Genomic DNA, 23,360 nt, shown 5'->3' on the forward strand with positions numbered 1-23,360 from the left:
ACAATAATTCAATCATTAAATTTCAACTTCCAATTCTGTTTCTACGTCCTCGTCAGAATTTTGTCTCTATTATTTGTCTTCAACTTTTAAAATTACTCATATTTTAGTCAGTATTACTATATACATCTACAAGTAATAAATGTTTAACTACTGATTCCTTCATATTAATTAATGAAAATGTGTAGCTCAAAACACGAAAACATATGTATTTACAGTAAATAATTTTGTGTCTTAATGACAGTTTGCTTATTATATTATAAAAAAAACAGTAGTAGGCAAAAACAAAAAGTACTGCACAAACAAAAACTATACAAAATATTGCAAATTAAAGAGAAACATATTTTGATACTGAACAAAAAATATCCAGCGATACTACTTTCAAAAGCAATTATTCCAAACTAGCCGAAATATATACATGGTAGAGAGAAAATTGATTTTTTTTCTCACATTTTGTCTCATTCCGTTTCCATCAATTTTTACTCAATCGCCTTATTGAATAGTTCAAAGGCCAGAACTGGCGGATATAAATTTAATGAAATGAATATTTATTAAGCAATAAAACATACTGTCAAAACAGCAACGTATCATTCGCTGAAGGCCCCGCCATCTCGAAGGTGAAGATTAATAATAAATAAATGATCTTTGATTTATATTCTTGTTAACTGTGGACGCGCGCACTTTTTCCGTCTCTCCCATCACAATGAGATAGGTACGCGTTTAAAAATAGACACGTCCATACTATTATTAGAATAGAATAATGAGAAGGTAATTTTCAGATTAGCGCATGCGCATATTCGGCGTTATATTGCGCTCTCTACTTCGACCTACAGTGTACAAATAATCGGCCATTTTAGAATTTACTGTTGATCAAATGAAAACAACAAAAATCTATAATAATTAGGTTTTGTGATGCATTAAGAACTCTATAACAATAACAACTAAATTATATTATTCTTGTGTTGCAAATTACATTGGTTTTAAAAATTGAAATTGTGGGTAAAAGAAGGTATGTACGGAATATAAGTAATATGCAAACCGCCTAAGTTTTGTTTATAGCCAAATTTGTAACAAAAATGTTTCAAGGACATCAAAATGAAATCAATGTATACCAAAATTTCATCCCGAAATAGCTGTAGATTTCAAAACAACAACAGCAAAAAAGAAAATTATTCTTTTTATTCTAATAAAAACACTGCAAAAGTAAAAATGGTATGACAGAAATAACACACTATTGTACTAGAACTCATACTAAAGGTAATTATATCATTTGTACACATATTGTTGTAATTTACAATCCATTCGTTTTAGGCTAGTAAATGTGTAGCTGGTTCAGTAGTCAACATTTCTCAATATTTACATTAATGACTATATGTTTTACTAACGATTTAATTATTATTTTATCGACAAAAGCTTACTAGAATTTGTTGAAGGAAATCTGAGGACACTTGAAAAGATAAAATTTACTAATAAGATTTGACCTGAATCGAATAAACAAAATATACAACACTAACCACCCTAATGATCTAATGACCACTACTCTGAAGGTCGATGAAACAAACAAGGAAGAAGAATATATTTTAAGTTATATTTAAGTAAATAAGTTATTATTTTATAAAAATAATGGTGTACTAACTGGAGAATTATTTCAGTTGAAAAAAGTACGATGGTCTGAAAGATGAATATTTTGCTTTGAGATAGGTGAGTGACAAATAGAAATATGATTGCTAGGCTTTCTATAAATAACATTGGATAATTTAACCTCAATGGAATAAACAAACATACAACATTGACCACCCTAATGATCTAATAACCACTAGTCAGAAGGTCGATGAAACAAACAAGGAAAAAAGTTATAGAAACTGTAAACTGGAGAACTGGAGAATTATTTCAGATGAAAAGTACGATGGTCTGAAAGATGAATATTTTGTTTCGAGATAGGTGAGTGATAAATACAAATATGGTTTCTAGACATTTTATAAATAACGTTGGATAATATCAAGTCTTTATGTAAATATGGTTCAAGGACTTAAATATGGTGCATTAACTTCATGTTTATATATTTCAGAGATCATCTGCTAGTCTTCTCAACGAGCTCCCACCACTTAAGGAAGAACTTCCTTTTACTATCGTAACAAATGTTTGATTTTAGCTTTTACTATGAAATTACATAGGGCCAAATTTCTCCATCGCGAATCGATATACAAAATAAAGATTAAAATTTTACTCCAAATAACTAAAAATAGGCATGTGCTAAACCGAAAATTACATTCTGTATGCTACTATTATTTGTTCTGATAATCTTCGAACATTGACATATAGCGAGATTTTGATTCATCCCGTTAAATAATCGAGCTAACTTACCTTTCGAAATCTGTCAGTCGGGAACTATCCCGAAAGCCTTTGGCGAAGGGATTGGAATCAATTTTTAGTTTGGTGATGAGCTGATTCTGGTAGGCTGTCACAGCAGTGAATACTGTTTCTGGAAAGATGAACGTGCGGTACTGTTCCTGTTCAAGATCAGTAATAGGACCAGAGTGTTCCCTCCATTTAACTATGTGGATACGAGGCTGATATCTGTGCATGGAATTTAGGACAATCTGCAACAAAGAAGGGGATTAATGATTACACAATATTATGAAAGCTACATTATCCTAAATATTGAGATTATAGTAATAAAATCGCGTATATCCATTAAGGATCGGTATTTTCAGTATTGTCGTCAGACAAAGTTTGAAGAAGTTGAAGGTATAGAGTGAAATTATTAATTTAATAACATATACACCACACCCAATCAGCACTAACAAAAATATAGAATTGACGTTAAAACTGCTAAATTCATTTCAAAAATTGGCTAAGTCAATTTTCGCCAGATTTTCTAAAGCAATATTTTTATTTAAAATAGTTCCCAACCAATTTTTAAATTTATTAGCTCGTTCTGGATTAAAATTTTGAATTTCACAGTTATTTTCGACACGTTTGCTAGAATGTTTTATCATGTCTTGCAATCTAATATAATCAATCTCCTCAATTTCCTTTTTTATATACTTTTACATTGAAATTACATTACATATAGAAAACAATTTTGATATTAAAATATGTACCCAGATTTTTTTTCTATATTTCTGATATAACATTGATTCTACAGCGAAAAAGCATGTTTTTGGGTGAAAATCTATTGGTCATATTTGTCTATTATCGGTTTTCTTCAACGTTCTGTTTACAAAATCACTGGTCATTGAGTTGTTCGTTAAGTTTTTAGAACTAAAATCTTTCTGATACTCAAACATATCGTTCAATTGAATTTTATCATGGTCCATGTTGTATATGAAATGCAAAATAATTAAATTTTGTACTGATTTTGCTTCAATATGGTTCTTAATGAGTTTAGTAAGTATATTTTAATTAATAATTAATAATAATAAATAAATAAAAGTTAATCATATATGATACTAATTTGATCGAGTTGTGGTTTATTATACCGCAGTATAATTCAAACAGTTAAAACATAAATGATAATTAAATAAAACTGAAAATACAAATCTGAACAAACTGATTGAAAATAAGGAAAATAAATAGGGAAAGAATATAGGGAAATATAGAAGAAAATACTTGCTTTTTATAAGGTGAAAGTTAAAATACTGAAATATATCACTTTGTAAATGGCCCCTACCACTTTTACATAAAAAAAAAATTGAAACGAAAACTAATACCGACGATTTGGATAACTAATATAATACGACATTGTAACCATTTCTAACAGGAAATAGATATTTTGATCCAAAATAGATTTTTTATTATTATATTTAATATTTAATGTCAATTAAGTTATTAAAAGTCAAGTAGTACTTTTCAGTGTTTTTTAATATCAACACTACATCAAGATTTGACATCTATAGTCCGAAGGTTTCGGTGTAAGTAATTGTTCTTGGAGTATCTGGGTGCATATTTCTCAGAACTTTATTCTCAAATACGTTTTTTGCAATAACTTAAATTTGTGTATATATCTAGGAGAACCTTTCGACACTATCGTACCCTTTAAAGGTATTTATGTATAAACATTGCTTTTTTTCTATTAAATGCACCCTATTACACTACACAAGATCATGGTTGATTATTTTGAGTCTGTGTCCTGTTCTGGTGTTATCCAAGTGTTGTATTACCAGGATACTGACATGAGAATCGAGTTTCTTCTCATGTCTCCTTGCGAGTCTCTTGATATTCTTTGTGACAGTGGGTATTGATAGTCAGGTGTAAGTAATTAGCCTTGTAGTGTTTGGGTGCACCTACAATACTTCTCAGAACATTGTTTTGGAAACCACTTATTATATTTATATTAGTTTTCATTGAACATCGTCATAATTTCCATTTGTATTACTATATTATACAGTGTAGCAATTGTCGGTTCTGTTTTTAACTTTTTAATATTGACGATTTTAACGTCAAAAACAAATGATATATTAGATGAAAACCCAACTACAAATCTCAAAGAACTTTCAGACAACCTAGTAGTTTGATAATTATTAGTCGGTTTTCGCACGTTGTATGTGATGGAAAATGACTACCACACGAATTTATCGAAAATGCAATTTTGAAATCTTTTTCTTCCGATGCTTCATTGCTTGCCAAGCTACAGAGAATTTTCTGCGACGTATTGTGGCTTGAAATGAACAGTGGATCTATCTCGACAATTCCAAGCCCAAAAGATGATGGGTTAGTCCAGGAAAGCCATCCATATCGATATCGAAGCCATAGGAATATTCATGGCCATAAGGTCATAGTATAATAGGAAGAGTAGGGTGCGCTGTATTACAAGCTGCTAATACCGAATTAAATTGTTACTAAAAATGTTGGCCAATGTCAGTTGTAGATACTAAACTATGCATTTTTGCAAAAACAAGTAACAGACACCAAATCCTATTCTTGCGTGATAGTGCTGGGGTACACGTTGCAAAAGTTGTGAAAAATTACAGTATACTCACTAGGCACAGCGCCTTCTGTGATAATTATCACTTGTTCAGGTCAATGAAGTACGACTTGGCTGGTACAGTTTCGAAATTTATTAAAATAAATTCCGTATGTCCATATAAGTTTCAATATTTGCTCGTATTCTTGCTTTAATTACTGTTAAATTTATTATGTTTTGATAATTGTTATTTTCTTCCAATTAAAAAATACGTGTTCCTATATTTCAACTGCAGTACTTTCCTTTTCTTTTTTATATGTTCTTTCCAGCGAAGGTTTGCATCAAGATTCATTTCGACATGTTTTTGCTATATGGTATTCATTATTGTTATTGGTGCTGATTATACGTTTTTTTCTGGTTTGTCGGTTGTAATTTTCGTGTAGCCTCTTCGCTATTGGTCCCTGCAACAAGAGTCGCAGTGTCATCGGCAAATGTAGCCATCGTGATATTTTCCATCTGTGGTAGATCACATGTGCAGAGTAGGTAAAGAATACACTTCTTTTATTCTACAATAGGCTTCTTCTTGTTTGAATCATTTTGAACATTCTGCTAATAATGTAGGATTTTAATATTTCAGTTTATTGTCTTGGTAGCATTTCTGTAGCTTCCGAAAAAGGCCGCAATGCCATACCTTATCGAAGGCGGGTGTTACATCTAGAAATATAGCTAAATATAGCTATTAATCCGCATAGTATTTTTCAATAACATCTGTTATTTTATGAACCTGGTCATACATCGAATGTTTTTCTCTCTACAATTGATTTAAGTGTAATAACTAAAATAAATAAGCTTGTGTTTTTTTTTAAATTATGGGTTATATATAGATTTTTATTACTCCAAATCGTGAATTCCCTAAGACAACTCATCAATATCTCCTAAAATTGTAGACGACAGTTCGTCGATAGAGGCGGCGTGTCGAAACGCCTCCGAGCACGTCTTTAATTGGAATTAAAACCGACCATTCCCCGCCCCCGCCCCTCACACCGTTAAAATAAATCAACGTTCGCCACCGTAATTTCAAACATATTCCATTTGTCAGCACGGTGGAACGTAGCTATTTGCCTCCGGAATACGAAACAACGAGCGCTGTCGCCGCCAACGAGCTGAAACGAATCAAAGACGACCGGCGCTGCCCCCCCACCTCACGTTCTCGCGCTCGCTTTCACGCGTCCCCCTTCCCGGCGCGCCACACCCCCCGCGACCCGGATCCCCATCGTCGTCGTTGCCCATTCTCTAGGCGGTATCCCCTCTCCGCCGCCGCGGCCCCCTTCACGATTAAACGGTGTGTTTATCGGGTGCATAGTGTAGACAGTATACGGTGGCAGCCATTGTAAGGTTCTAGGCTACCAATCATTATTGCGGTAAGAGTTAGGATCGCGTTGCTAAGCAACTTGCCGGGGAGATCGAGGGGGGACGCAAGCGCCGCGGCGGTAGCGTCGTCGTCGTCGATGAGGCGTCGATGATTTCGTGTCGGCGTCGAGTGGAGAACGTAAATCGACCTGGGGAAAGGACGGTCGGTTGAAGTGTTGCGTCGAAGACGTCAATACGTCGGTAGTAAAACGGGTATGGAGTAATTGGACGAAATTGCATGCTTTCTGTTTGTTTTTTGGGTGTTTTACGAACGGATGCAATTTGTTTAAATCGTTTAGAAATTACGGCATTTCTGCATTAAGGCATTTTTTTCCTTTAGCTGTACCCATTTAAAATTACACTTGTGATGTTTAATTTTATTGAAATATGCACAATTGTTAAAAAAACATTGTCCCGTAATATTTAGAAATCGAATAAATACAAATTCAAGGATTTTTTCCTTCATATATTGTTTTGTATTTCGTTTCCGACTAACCTAGAATTTGTCTTTATAATAGTTTAAATTTAGATACTCCTACATATCTAGGAGGACCCAGCGATCTTAACTTATTGTCTAGTCTAATAATGCTTATGTACAAACAATTTTTTTTTCTTTTAAATGCACCTCAGTATACCACAATATGCAGAATTGTTTTTTGACTCTGTGCCCTGTTCTGGTGCATCAAAGAATTGCAATATTTCGATATTAACATGGTAATGCAATCTCATCTCTGCTCTACCTGCGACTTTCTTGATTTCCTGAGTAACAGTAGGACTTTATTCTGGGAAACTTGTAACATGTTTATGTTGCTTTTCACGGAACATCCCCATAAGTAAATTTTACATGCCCATGTAGTCTTTAATGGATGGTGCCAGAAAACAAACCAACTTCTGAAATTACTAGTCCATTTCTTTTCTTATAAAATTATTTCAGACTATATTTATAATAACTAATTTTATACCCTATTTTTCAAAAAACATTTTATTCTTATTTATATAAACAGCGAAGGCTTTATAACAAAGAAAAATGTAGTAAAGCACCTATTTTGCACCTATTACTACCAAATATCGTGATTTCTATAGATACAATAGGTTATTACTATATATCACGTGCCTGATTACCATTTAGCATGTAATACTTATTTTTATTAGCAAAAATAACGCCACTACTGTGCCAGCTAAAACGCAGTCAAGCGTAACACGGTTTAATGCTGTTTTATGGTGCTCCATAAAGTAATATTACAAGAACCAGCATTATTATGTTACTGTGTTGAAGTTAAAGAAAAACATAAAACAACTCTTCTACAAAAACAAACAAAATCTTATAATCCTAATTTGTTACAAATATATCTAACAAATAGGTTTAAGTTTCGGTTTATTATTTCTCGTAGACATTCAACATAGAACATAGAACCAAAACTAAATTTGCCAACAATTTCATTAATTAATAATCAAGTGATAGTTGAGGAATTACTATACATATATTAATACATTAAAAATATTAATTATTTAATTACATACTATATTGTAGGAAATGCATTTTTTTTCTTATATACTAGTATTTGAGATATATTTGTAAATTTAATATACCCCTAATTTGAAATATTGTCTTATAAGAGCTTGTTCATACCAGTATAAAAACGAGTATATACATCAAGACACCTTCATTTGAATTCTTCAGAGAATATTTCAATTATTATATGTTATTCTTATTTCTTCACAACCAACAAAACAAAAATCATGTAATTGATCTCTGAAGTAAATGTTAGAAGGAATATGCTTCAAAAATAAATAATTCTGAATTCTAACTTACAGTAAATTTTTTCCCAATATTGATAAAAGTAGCTTATGTTATATGACCCTCATACCCTAGTATAAGAAGTTTCACCGTAAAAATCAACGAATATTTTTTATATCAATTTGATTCGCTAGTGAAGTCGTTAATAAATATTAGCGAAATTAAAGGCTGTAAGTGAAAAAAGAACTGTAACAACTTTATTTCTTAATTTGCATAAATCTCATTCAATTTAAAATTTTGCAAAACTTAGGTTTTATGAGTTTTTTCCTATTTTTATGTATAATTTTAAATATATTAGTAGCTATGAAGTTATTTGTAGCAGTTAAGGTGCCTATTAGTTTTTTAAATACAAAATCATAATAAAAGGGTAGTTTTCCAGAATGTGAAGGACCAAACTAATTATTTTTCAAAGAATACTGCTGTAGCGCAGAAACTGTTTTTAAAACTAAATAATTATAAACTTTGAAAAACCTCCTATAATATACTACATTGCTTCGAAATGTAGAATATTATTAGTAGGCAATTCCTAGTTGTAATATTAATAGTAAGTCGTATATGGATAATTGAACTAAAATATATAATATGTGAATACTCATAAATCATTTCCTTTAACCCAGCGAAAAGGAAAATGTACTATAATATATGTTTACCCGCAGATACTTTTCAAGGCAACGATTCCTTGCCTTCAACTTCATTTTTACAGGAACCAGACAGTACATCTTCAAAAATGTGAATATAGGGTATTATTGCAAGCAAGATTTATCTATATATTATAGGCATGTACGTTTACCCGCATATACTTTTGAAACAAATGAACCTGTGCCTTCAAACTCTTGCTGACAAGAACCAGATAATATAAATTCAAAATTACTAAGAACAACGTAAATATACGGTAATATTGCAAGCAATAATTATATAGACTATTCAAAGTTTTCTTGTACATACATCATCAAGATGTTTAATGTATTTCCTCCGCAATTTGTAAATTCGTTTCAGAATCAGACAATATTTTCCTTCTCGTTTTATTCTAGCTAAAAAGAGACATAAAATGCTGGTATAAAACAGCAAACGTTTTAACGCTTTATTTTAATGAATTTCAAATGGCCGCGGTTTTTCTTGAAAAAATTTTCGGCGTGTTGCAGCTTCACTGAATATTAGTACGAGCACGGTCACTAAAATATTTCAAAAAATAAAAAACCATATTACCTTAAATTCACCAAAAAGCCATCTTTATGCGAAACGGGTGATGAATCAAGATCAGCTTGATGTTAGCTGTATCATAGTTCAAATTCTTCAATCCAGGCATTGCTGGTAAAAGGATATTCCGTAGAGAACTGTTTTGATTTGTAGAAGGAAGCAATGCCAATCTTAACACCTTCGGTTTGGGTGAACTCAATAAGACATACAAAGGAAGAAATTGATAAATGGTGGAATCGTGAACATGTTTTAGACAGATTGAAAATTAACAGTTAATGATTACTTGAATAGGAAATTCAGGATGGGATAATACTGTGCAATGCTGGAAATTCCTGAGGCAGAGTGGTGAGAGTGGAAACAATTAAAGGTATGCACATAATTAATAGAGTATAACTGTAGAACATGGTAATTTAGGGTGTGAAAGATTTGTGTGCATAGATATGATTGTAATTGTTCATAATCAAACATGAGCATTAGGTTACAATGTATGAGGAGAGAATGAATACTAAACGTTTTGTAGATATGGTAAATGCATTAGGCAGAATGAGTGATTAAATTTATCAAGAATGGTATACACGGGTAGTAACACAAGAAATAAAAAATACAGTGGTATCAAGATGACTTGAAAAGTTAAACACACCATCGAAGGGAACAAGAACTAAACGTAAAATCTTATGATGGATTAGGCCTCCAGGGGGATACCACCTAGAACTCTACGCCATGGGTAGTGTGGAAAAAAGTTCAATGTAAATATAATAAAACAACTCTAACCCAAAAGCTATTATATCTGTGTTCTTAATTGTAGTTTTAAGTTCTTCAATAACATATAAATTAAATGTAATACAACGTTAAAATAGACACTATATGTTTGATAATATTTTTGTTTCAATGTTTCATTTAAACTAGAATTTTGTTTTATGTCAAACCCAAACTGAACCAAATCTCAGAGTTGATGCAGCAACATTATAACGTTTTGAAGTTCCAAATTTAAATCACGCATGTACAAAATAACTTTGAATAGACTAATATATATATATATATATATATATATATATATATATATATATATATATATATATATATAATATATATATATATATAATATATATATATATATATATATATATATATATATAATATATATATATATATATATATATATATATATACATATATATATAATATATATATATATATATATATATATATATATATATATATATATATACATATTTATGATTCTGCTATTATGCTATATTATCTGTTTTTAACTGTATCAAAAACCTATTTTAATACGTTTGTATGCGAACGTATCTCTATACTTTTTTATATATTGTCAAAAATTCAATTCACTCATAGTTTTCATTTTATAACATTTAAGCCAATAACAGTGTACAATCAGAAAAGAAATTACCTTTATTAGTTATCAGATTAGCTATAACTTTTTATGTATTTTGAAAATATCATATACAAATATTAACTGGTCTATAAAACTTGCCTAGAACTTTATAGAAAGAAGATCTCTTCTATGGAATATGCTTACTAGAAGTTGCTGTGACGACCAGTTGTCACAATTAACATATAAAAAAATATCAACGCTGTAAGTAGTCACTATTTTTCTTAATTAACTGATGACAAAATGATCGTGTGAATATGGCAAATAAAAAGAATTGTTGTTTTTTTCTGTTTCGAAATACTCCGTTGAAATCCTTGGTTTATTGGAGGGTCGCCGATTTCTAACCTCAATACCATCATGACCAAAATAAAATACGACATTTTACTGCTCCCGGGTCTCTTCACCTGTTCCATCCGCGAACGATCCGAAGCCCATAATCCGTGGGCATGCCGGTTATCTTATAAATTTTATGAGCACACTTACAGCTGAACGGTAGAGAAACACACCGGTCGCCTCCCAACAAAAGAGCCTCAGCTCATTCATGCTTCTTAAATAAATAATCACTACCGAATGGTCGAAAATAGCCGGATAAATAAATCTTATTATCGTTTGACTTTTACTGTTCAGCTTGACCAAGACCTTTGTTATGCGGGGATAAATACGAGTTTGTTTATTAATTCCACCTCTTCGATTATGCGGTTCTTTTTTTTCCAATTCGTCGATAATTTTTGCATATGCCATATATAATTGATTCATTTCTTATCCTTAACTTTATTTGTATATGAACATATTATCGCTTGAATATATATAAAACCGATGACATTCCAGGCACTGTTTGACTGAATTTCTTTATTAAATATTTCATACTCTTCATCATCCATTCCAAGCCAGATTATAGTTTGTCATCTTGACTGAAACTTTTTTGACCTAAGCCTGAATCAGTCGATATGTAAATATTCGCTTAAAAACTCAATTTTTTATTTAACATATCAATTGAAAAGTCCCCGGCCTGACACATAGATGGAGCTATTAGAATTAAATCAATAAGTTTTTTAGTTAGAATCCTCAAAAGACGCGAGTATAAATTTGACAGCTGCCGGATCATTAGTTTGTGAATTATAGCATTTTGAGTGAAGCAACTTTTGTTATTGCGAAACAATGGATAAAAAACTATTTCGCGTGTTGATAAAATATTGCTTTTGAAAGGAAAAAATACAGTTGAAGCAAAAACAGTTCAGACACTGCCCCAGGTAAATCAACCATCAAGGATTGGTATGCTAAGTTTAGACGTGGTGAAATGAGCACCGAAGACGGTTTTTACCGAAAGCACTTAAAAAATCCACAAAATGATATTAAACGACCGTAAATTGAAATTCAATCAAATAGCAGACACTAAAGATATCAACTGAAAGTGTAGATCATATCATTCACGAATATTTGGATATGAGAAAGCTCTGTCTAAAGACCCAAGTCTACTCGACAGTCATCCGAGTGGACTGCACACGATGAGCCCGCTCCAAAGCGCGGGAAAGTTCAACAGTCGGCTGACAAGGTTATGGCGTTTGTGTTTTGGGATGCACTTGAAATAATTTTCATTGACTACCTTGAAATAGGAAGGACCAGCAACAGCGACTATTACACAGCGTTATTGGACAGTTTGAAGGACGAACTCGCCTATAAACGCCCGCATTTGAAGAAAAAGAAAGTGCTGCTTCACCAAGACAATGCACAGTGTCACAAGACAGTGAAAACGATGGCAAAAATCCACGAATCTTCGAATTGCTTCCTCATCCCCCGTATTCTCTAGATCTCGCCCCCCAGCGACTATTTCCTGTCCTCAGATCTCAAAAGAATGCTCGATGGGAAGAAATCTTCGTCAAATGAATAGGTGATCGCCGAAACTGGGGCCTATTTTGAAAAGGCAAAAGACAAATCGTACTACAAAAATGGTATCGAAAAGTTGGAGGGACGCTATACTAGAGTGTATCACCTTTGAAGGGAATTATACTGAATTAAAAAAAAAATTGCTAAAAAAATTTCATTTACTATGGTAGGCCGGGGACTTTTCAATTGACCTGTTATTGTTTAAATTATCATTTTCAAATATCCAAATTTAAAAATAAATAAAAATATATAATACAAATAAATGGATAAAAGATCTAAAATCAGTATCAATAACTCAGTATAAATAATTAAGTAGCATACCTGTACATAAAAAGGTTTCATTCCTCCGGCTTCAAAGCCTTTATGTACTAAAATACTAAAATTTTAGAACACTAAATTTTTTATGCAGTATAAAGAGCACAAATTCAAAACCGCCCAATTCATTTTTTTTTTTTAAATACTTTAAAACATTGTTATACATAAACTATTACTTATTTATAGATGGAAATACCAAAAGGACGAAACAGCATTCTTAATATTCTTCAAGAACAAAACTGTTTCAGTATTTTTAACAGATTTCTATGTGTGTTGGTATGTTGAAAAGGTTGCTAAAGGTGTTGTCTAGTTGTGTAGCTCAAGGCTCCACAGCCGGAAACTTGCTCCTGTCATGAGTGACTTCCTCCTGGTTTAGATATCGTGAGAAAGAGTGCTTCGTCCAAGATGATAAATTCCTTCAATGTTCTTTTTCATTTTATTCCTATTCCTTTTCAAATTCCTTCTATATTACAGTCATTCAAACATTTGTTCCACATTGAATTTTATTTTAGTGCTGGAACAATGAAGCTTAAATTTCATTTCATTATTTCCAATTCATTTTTTTTAAATTTTTTGTCAAAGTTTTCTTTCACAATCTTTTGAACTCATAGATATTTTTACATCACTGCTTAATCATCAGCGTCTCGGCTAAACATTTCTTTCGGCGCTATGTTTGAATCGTAATGTCTTCCTTCGCTCGCCATCTCCGTCATAATGGCAGTCATTTTGATTTGAAAGGCTTTGGGCAGCTTCGGTCGGATACCGTCGTTATTTGTTTTTTTTCTGAATTACCGTAGCGTATGTGACAATTGATTGGTCACAGAACAGCTCCAGAGGCTGGGTACCGATTGCAGTCACCGTAGACTCGTCATGTTTTCGCCGAGGTACCAGAATTGCCAACGTCTCGTCGTCGAATAAAATAAGCTACCACGTCGTCGAATAATCGATCCTCCCACAGCGTCGATTACGGGAGCCCTGTAAGGAAAATAGCTTGTTCTCAACGTCGTCGATGGACCACATTCAAGTGCCAAAGCGACGATGAAGCAACGGTATCTGTAGGACCCGAAGATATCAACAGCCGTACCAGATCGCAACCGTACCAACCACAACCGTTTCGGACTATCATATTTTTCAAAGCCCTTTTTTTATGCAGCACATTTTCTTTGTTATATAATTTTTTTTTGTATTTGATATTTTTTCATACATTTTTGTATATTTGTTGCTTGGAGTAATTGTATGTAAAATTCTGGCAGGGGAGTATTGTAGCGACCTTGAGGCATGTCGAATTTTACATCGTGGAATAACTGTCTACAAAATACCCAGAAATATAATCCCAGATGTTGAACACGGGCGGGATGCCAGCAGCGCCAACTGCTGGCACTGCAGACAACCCCGAGACGTTTATCTGGGATGTTATTGAAGGGTATTTCGATTCATTCGGTGCTCAACCCTCGTTCGGTTTAGACGTGCCACCATCGACTGCCCAAGTCTCGTCTCCAGGTAACACCGCTGCCATCCGTTTTATCATTTGTATTTTTCACATTTTTTATATAGCCAATAAATAACGGTCACATAATGTAAACACCACTGTTTCATTTCGTTTTACCTCCATTCACCGAGTCACATCATTTACCCTAAAATGGACATAATTGAGATCAATATCATACAGAAAAATGGCTGTTTTTTGAGGGTTCTATTTCTGTAGGTTATACCGTACACTTCAAACAAACTTAAAAAAACTTGGAATTCGTTTTTTGCAAATTGAAATGTGAAGAGTTAAAGTGTAATGTTTTATGCATATTTCGCGGACGATAAAGTAGTTTACCAAATTCGCTGGCCACCAAGAAAAATATCGGTCATTCGATATATAGATATTTTAAAGATAAACTTATAATTAAGTACCAAAAAATTACTAAACCTTTAAAATATCAATTTAAACAGTTTAAAATAAATTATTAAATGGTTTTTATAATGTTTAAGAAATAGAATTAATGTTTTTGAAAAAATATCAAATAATATCGGCTTAAAAAATATCGATATATCGTTCAAAAAATATCGTCCGAAATTATCGATATTTTTTCGGTATCTCTAGTCAATGGGATAGCAAAAATCAAGCAAATCACTGGATCAAAAAGAGTTGACTATTGAGGGAGCTTAAAGTTGGTGAAAAGAACGTCCTCCAAGAAGCCTCCACATAAAGTTCTTTTGCCACCTTTCATACAAAGATGAAATTATGGTGTTATGGGAAACTAGGTATGGTCGTTTACTTACGATGTAATGATGACCAATATTGAGCCAAAATTTTATCTTGGCATAAACTATTTCCCATTAGCCATTTTAAACCCTGTTTTCTATTAGCTCCTCATTTCCTGAAGCAACAGATTTTGAAAAATTAAGAAAAAACACAACATATATAAATAAAATCGGTGTAGCAATAAACTGCAATGGTTTTATTTATAATCAATATTAATAATATGCTGGCTTGGTGGCGCAGTGTTAAAGGCGACAGGATGGTCCTCCTAGTGTTGCGATACCCGCGGGTTCGAATCCTGCTGGGACATGGTCGTAAATGTATGTTTGTGAATGTTTAAAATTTGTGATTGTCCTAGATGCACAATCCGACATGGAAAATGATCCCAGTCACGCCAGTAACCAGGCTGGGTAAGACCGCACGTCTTCAGAGAGGCTTTCTAAAGTTGGTCACTAGCCAGTCGGAGCCCACATTAAACAGTAGGTCCAGTCCAGATAAACCCATAGTTGGTAAAAGGAGACTTTAAAATATATTTTAAAAAATATTAATAATTTAATAACAATGCCATAAAGGACAGTAACAGTAATAAAAACAAAGATTTACAAAATCTCCAAAAACTTTCAATCAAATCTGAGAACAGATCAAGATACTATATCAAACAAGGTACACTATATCAAATTAGAAATATTCAATAGCGATATTCAATACACGAAACTAACTTTAATTTTAAGACAACAGAATAATTATTTAATAACATATCATTAACAAAATGTTGAAATAACTTAAAAATCTTTTAATAGGAATCATCATTAAAAATAAGCCATCTTTTGTTTTCTGTATACATACATACATACATAATAAATAGGTATATAACTAAAATTATACATAACACGATAATGGTAAATAAAACTACAATTACCTCCTATATAAAGTGGAATGATTATGACGATATTAATGTTTTAATTATATATAATAATTGCCTATCTATTATATTCTTTCCCTTTTTTTCTAATTAGAGCAAAATACATGTAATAAAATACAGTTTAATATAGTTTGAATATCGAAATTATAGTGCAATTACTAGTGTGTACTCTTGGTAAATAGGAACAATATGCTCTGTACACAAATTTAATATGTAGTCAATTCAAAATAGCAGTGACACGAGTGTCAATATTTGTCTGTCTAAAGTTGTAAATTCGTTTTACAGTCAGACAATATCATCCTTGTCATTTTATTCTATTTAAAAAGAGATAGAATGCTGGTAGAGAAGTTCGAATATGGAAAGGGATGAGCCTGCAAAAGTTGTCCGTTTGCAAAACGTCTGGAAATTCTTCAAAATATTATAATTACGGGTTATCAACCGGCAAACCTTGTTTTAACCCTTTGTTTTAATAAATTTGAAATTGCCGCCGTTTTTAATGAAAATATTTTTTGCACCTTGCAGCTGCATTGTATATTAGTACAGACACGGTCTACTAAAATATCTCAAAAAATAAAAAACAATATAACCTTAACAGGTTACGAATCAAGATTAGCTTGGTGTTTCAGAGACCAAATGTACGAAATGTATAAAACAGTAAGTAGTTTTTTCAATCGAAACATAATTTAATACAATTATTTCAGAGAAAAATATTAGTCTGGAAAGTATCCATAAAAATCCAAACATTATACAGTTATTTGAGCGATGTAGAAAATCCGTTCATACATTTTTGGATAATATAGGATTTAAGTGGTGTAAAAATAAAGCACGAAGGGGTTTAATGGAACTTCCTGAGATTGCTTTTAAAAAGAATACAATTTTTAAAAACATATAACAAAATCAAGGACGAAACATATCAGTTTATATATTTAAATGAGACATGAATATTTCAGAATGGTATTTTGGGTTGCTCATAGCTCATGCAATAAAAGTTAATGGAAAAAGGTAAATGTTGGAATAACTATCGATTAGGTTTTCTTAGTGATAACATTTATTCATCGCAGACATATAGTTCTTCATGCTGGAAACAGGAATGGTTTTATATCTGGTGCAGAATTAGTGTTTCTCTAAGTTCAAGAACCTCAACTCTGAACCATGAAAAAATGAACCCTAACTTGTCTTTGCAGTAGTTTGATGAAAATCAGCTTTTAAAGTACTTGGAGGAACCATGAGTTATTGTTATGTACAATGCACTATATCTACCATATATATATATATAGTAAACTGGTGGCGAAAATCCCAACAAGTGCACCAACATAACTGCAATTAAGGAATGGCTTAAAATACATAAAATAAGTTTCGAGGAAATCATGTTAAAGAATGAACTATTTCAACATTTATACAATACAACAACATCAACAATGAACATTTATTTTTACTTTCGGTAAATATAAATGAAATATTTAATTGCATTTTATGTAATTTACTTCTTTAGAAATAAGCATGAGAAAAGATATATAGTACTGGTCATAGATTACTGGGCATTGAGGAAAATAGCACCTTCGGTTTGTATGAGCTCACTCAGACACATTGAAGAGCAAATTGACAAATCGTAGAATCTTGAGCAAGTTTTTGATAGATTGGAAATAAACAGCTTAGTTATTCACTTGATTAGTGTTTCTGAAAGGGACAGTGATTGAATAAAACCTTATGAATGTTGGTTTATGATTCAATGCTGACGGTTACCAAGACAGGGTGATGAAAGAGGAAACCACGAAACCTCTAAAGGTCAGTATACAATTAATATACTTCAGTTGTAGGGAATTATATTATAGCGTGTGAAAGCTTTATGAGCATGTGTGTTATTGTTCAGAATATACATGAACGTTTAGTTAACATGTTTGAGGACAGAAATAACACTAACTATTTTGCAGATATGGCAAATGCATTAAGGAGAATGCAGTGATTAAATGTAGTTTTATCAAGAAAGATGTATACAGATAGTAACAGCATACACTAAAGAGAAATATAGTAATATCATAATCATCATCATCATATATCATATATATCATATATCGCAATATCATATATCATAATACATAAATATGCTCTCTAATGAAAGTAAAATACATTACTCAGATATATAATTGTTAATTATGTGGATTAGGCCTTCAGGGGATACCACTACATAAAAAAAGCGCCTAGAACCCTACCTATACTAGTGTGGAAAAAAGTTTAATGTATATATAATAAAATAACTCTTACCTATAAATTATTGTGGCTGTATAATTAATTGTAGTTTTAAGTTCTTCGATAATATATGTATTAGATGTATTATAATATTAACATAAATTATATTTAATAGAATATTTGTTCAATTATTTTATTTAAATCAAAATTTTGTTATATGTCAGAGCCAAAGTGTACTAAAATTCAAAGTACCTGCGGTAACATTGCGACGTTTCCCATGTCATTGCTATTTTGAGTTGACTATATACACACATAATATCAGTTTTCGTTTAACTTTAAATGTAGACTATACACTTTTAATGGTTTTTAAGAAGCAACTAATATCAATGCTGTAGTTATGTTTAATTAAATTACAATATTTAAAAATACACATAAATTGTGCTGGTATACATTTACTACAAAAATATTGTTTAACAATATATTGCGACAGCGCGATGGTAAATATAAAAACAGCATACAGGAGCGCGAGAGATAAAATTAAATGAAGCGATCTGTATCTCGTATCCAAAGCAGGGGCAGTTATTGGCCGATTTTAATTGGACGAAATAAATAAAACAAATGTTTGCTTTTTCCCTGCCGTTTTTTGTAAGTTGAACATATTACAATAAAATCTATATCATATATCAGAAAATGTATCACATGTTTATTAAAAATTATTTTGACCCGCAATTTCAAACCAATAGTAAGAAATCTAAATATATTGAAAAAATATATACATATGGTGCTAACAGTTAAAAAAAAATTTGGAAAATAATGCCAGTTCTTCTTTGCATTACCCGAGTTATCAACTAACTTTGGTAAATAGATTATATTTACAAGTTAGTTCAATTATCAGGACTACCAAAATTTATATCATTAGTAAATTATATCGGTCATATCGAAGTAAAACATGTTCCAGTCAATCCTGAAAAAATATTAATTGTTGAAATAAATATATATATATATATAAATATATCCAAATATATTATTTTGTATTTACAGCATTACAAGATCAAAAAAATCTTCTTAGACTCGTAAAGCAGGATTAAGAAAATTTGCTGTGACGTTTATTTCAAGCTGTTGAAATCTTACATCTATAAAATCACATTTTTAATTCGAGTCGGTATGACTGACGCAGACCGTGACTCCAAAACAATCAACTAAAACTGCTGTCAGCCCGCCGACTGCGCACAAACTGTCACCAATTCATATTAATCAAAGGAAAATATCCCACGAGAGAATGAGAAAAAAAAGGAACAAGCTGAAGCATCATACATATTAACCACCATTCAAGATTATACGACAACCTTATAAACCCCAGAAGACACAGCCACTTGCTGTGATGATCAGGACGCATATCAGCAAACCTCATTATATACGAGGAGGCGTTCGAAAGTACGTATAATTGAAACGGAAAATTATGTTAGGTAAAATTGAAAATATTATATGTATATATATATATATATATATATATATATATATATATATATATATTGCATGAATATTGTCAGCGATATATATTGGTCAAAAATGAGAAGTATCAACGTACACAACTGTTAAACAACTTAAACTAATAGTCAAACATCCTGACGTTTCTCTACCTAGAGTAACAATTTTAAATTTATTATTATTGAGTTACTTATTTTTATATACTGTATTGTATTTATTGTCATGGAATTTTTAAAACTATAACTTCGACATTCATTAGTTTTGTCATTTGATTTTAAGAACACTTTTAGAAACTTGCTTTTAAATGGCAATAATGTTCTATCGTTTTCCAAGTGTCATTTTTGATAAGCAACAATCTGGAGAATCAAAAATTTTAACAATGATTTGCAAGACCTATTAGAGGATATTCTCACACACACTCAAATAACTTTTAAACAGCTTAACAACTGATGAATCAATTGCTTCAAGAGTTTTGCATATGATGCGAACTGCTATTGTAATAGGTTGTTAACCAACATCCTTTTTTCACTGTATCGCAACGTTGTCAAATAGTAAAAAGTTGAAAATGAACGAAAATGTTTTGATTAATACATATTGTACCAACTCTTCTCAACAAATGCCAATGGCCAATATTAAAAATGAAGAATGTTTATGTCTGATTTTCAAACATTAATTTAAATTACATCTCATTTTAAGAACAATCCATTGCCATACGGTTGTGATGACGTGTTATAAATGAATATGAAACATTTTTTTATATATAAATTTTATATAAATTAGAGTAAAGGAGAGGTGGTAAGGAATATTTCTTGAGATCTAATGGTTGCAGATAGGCTTAGAAACTTCTCAAGAAAACTATGAAGTAACTATTTCTCTATGTGCAAGTAATACATTTGAAACTTAAAGCTTCAACATTGATATATTGATGTGAGTGTGAGTGGTGATAAATTCAATGCTTAAAATATATAATATTATTACTAAAATAATTCAGTTCTTGTTCAAAACGTTTTGGAAGATATATTGCAGTTTTGTATATAATTTAAAATAATAAAATTACAAGGATTTACTTTATTTTTCGAAAATTTGATCCTTCTTGATCCCAGATACTTTTATTTGGCTTTAAGTTTGGATTTATCAAAAGGTATCACTACATAGTATAAAACAAAGTCGCCTTTTCTGTCCCTATATCCCTATGTGCACTTAAATCTTTAAAACTACGCAACGGATTTTGATGCGGTTTCTTTGAATAGATAGAGTGATTCAAGAGGAAGGTTTATATGTATAATACATGCATAATATACTAAGGCAACATTGCTAATTTTAAAGGTTTCTAACGTGATGTCGTAAATTAACCTATTTTTTTAAGCTTATTTAGCAATTAGCAAAAACGCTGCCTAACCCTACGAGTTAGATCAAATTAATGTACTACAGTATTGTACACCATAAAAAGGTCTACAAAAAAGTCCGCGATGGTATATGTTTATCTTTTAGGGATAACCCACATTAACCATTTTTATTGTTTACTTTTTACGTGAGAAAATGGCTTATTTACGAAGCTATTTTAAGCAATATGGCATTAATCCTTATCGAATTAAGTACCTTAAATACAGTGTGCAATTAATATAGATCAATATGGTTCCTTACAGCATGTAAATTAAACAAATATTTTCGGAGATATTACAAATTTAAAATTTGCGTTTAAAAATGTGTAATGTAATAAAAATTGTATGAATTTAGATATTCCAAAGATAGCAGGAAATCTTCATAGTAAGTATAGGGGACGAGGAATTGTTTTACTCCAAATTTAATGCGTGCAGGCCAAGGGCAGTAATGAATGAACCAAAAATACTGGATCGATTTTAATCATGTTTTCATTGAGTGACATAGGCATATATATTTTATGCCCGTGCAAAGTCGGAGCGGGCCGCTATGTTTTTATATACAACGTTCATATATTTTCTGTAGTGTATTTAATTTAGTATCAGCATTGCACCCGTGCGAAGCCGGGGCGGGTCTCTAGTATTTTATATACACATATATGAGTCCCTTATAACTCTATATGAATCTATTTTATTTTAAAGTATATAAATTAGTACCTATAACATTATGACTTCAATAGCATTTCTAGCAATTATACGAAAAAAGGTTTGATTTCTCTGACATGAAGGTTTTACGTATCATGATATTATAATATATGTACAAATTAGAAACCGCCGTTTTTACTTCAATTTTAGAACACCATTACGCAGAAACTGGTACATACTTATAGGAGGAAGCCCAAATGAACAAAAATGTCTATCATCCAATAGCTGATAATCCCGAGGAACAATATCTGGATTTTCCGGATATACGTCCCATTTTAGCCACATGACAATGGATATTGTCATAGAGTACGCTTACTTACTCCTGTCTTTCTTGTTATGTATATTTCTCTTTCTTTTCTAACATTGGTATAGTTGCTAACTTGTGAAATTCAATATCATTCTTTAATACCCTTAGTTTCCAGGCTATAATTCATATGATAGATAATGTTGTGTGTAAGCCATTCTGATGGCTTTAAACCAATAAAAAATGTGTTTTTAAGCGACCTCTAGTTAATAGAGAATTCAGGTATTTGTCTAGTAAACGATAGAGTAAAACGACCCACACTACAATCTGTAGTACGATATTTGTAGGTACGACTTTTCTGTCTGAGGATTATTTGACATAAAAAAATCAAATTTCAAAACTAATATTGTAATATAAAGTCAGTTGCAAAAGTTATGTGGCTATAACATAAATTTAATGAGAATTATTTGAAAAGTAGATTGCCGTTTTAGATATCAATATAATTTTTTTCTTTGATGATAAAATCGAATCGATGGTACCATAGCAACAACCCCCGTATTTGAGTAGATCTACGTCCAAAGCACATCAATACGCCTACGGCGTATCAGCGGGATGTCCAAACGACAACGGATTTCTCACCTAGAGCGTCCGCTGCCTCCTAAACGGACAGACTACGGGCCGATTGAAATATTAACGTTTCTACAGGGTCCAGAACGGCGGGGGGGTGACCGTCATTCATATAACCCGATCCGTGGGGATCTTTAATGATTGTCGTAAAATGCAGCGTTAAATTTAATTTTAATTCTCCGTTGATTGGGCGACGTTAAAGATACGCTTTTTTACGACAAACTTTGTTTATGCTGCGCCACCTAGTGGTCCCCCCGATGGGTCGCTCTCTCGCATTATTTACGAGGAATCCGTCCGTTTATTCCTCTTCCCTTTTCTCGTTTTCTTCTCCGTTTCTTTATGTCGAAGCGCGTAATAAAAATAATATTACAATGTGTCCGCCGTGTTCGTAAAATAATAAATTCTCCGATAATTATATCGGACACCGTTTCCCAACACAAATCGGAATGAACATTTTGATTTTATCACGTCGCTCATATAATTATGTCTGAATAATTATTTTCAATTCAACAGCTACGATATTAACATTTAAAAGGATTTGTTATCTGTCATCTGAGACTAGATGAATTACTCTAAGTAACGAAAAATAGTTAGCACTCTATGTTATGATTTCTTTACAAAATATATGCTGTACCATTATGTTAGACGTTATCG

General features: G+C 31.7%; 1 protein-coding gene across 1 annotated transcript in view; it reads right to left on the bottom strand.

The window, feature by feature from the left end:
- Positions 1-23,360, bottom strand: part of LOC143201932 (T-box protein H15) — a 106,502-nt gene that overhangs the window by 10,906 nt on the left and 72,236 nt on the right. Inside the window, exon 4 of the mRNA XM_076413136.1 lies at positions 2,362-2,597. Within this exon, the coding sequence (XP_076269251.1) occupies positions 2,362-2,597 (236 nt within the window). The remainder of the gene's footprint in view (positions 1-2,361; positions 2,598-23,360) is intronic.

Source organism: Rhynchophorus ferrugineus, unplaced genomic scaffold (genome assembly GCF_030347505.1).
Source record: "Rhynchophorus ferrugineus isolate W39M unplaced genomic scaffold, kcgeb_rfMv2 rfM9, whole genome shotgun sequence".
NCBI lineage: Eukaryota > Metazoa > Arthropoda > Insecta > Coleoptera > Curculionidae > Rhynchophorus > Rhynchophorus ferrugineus.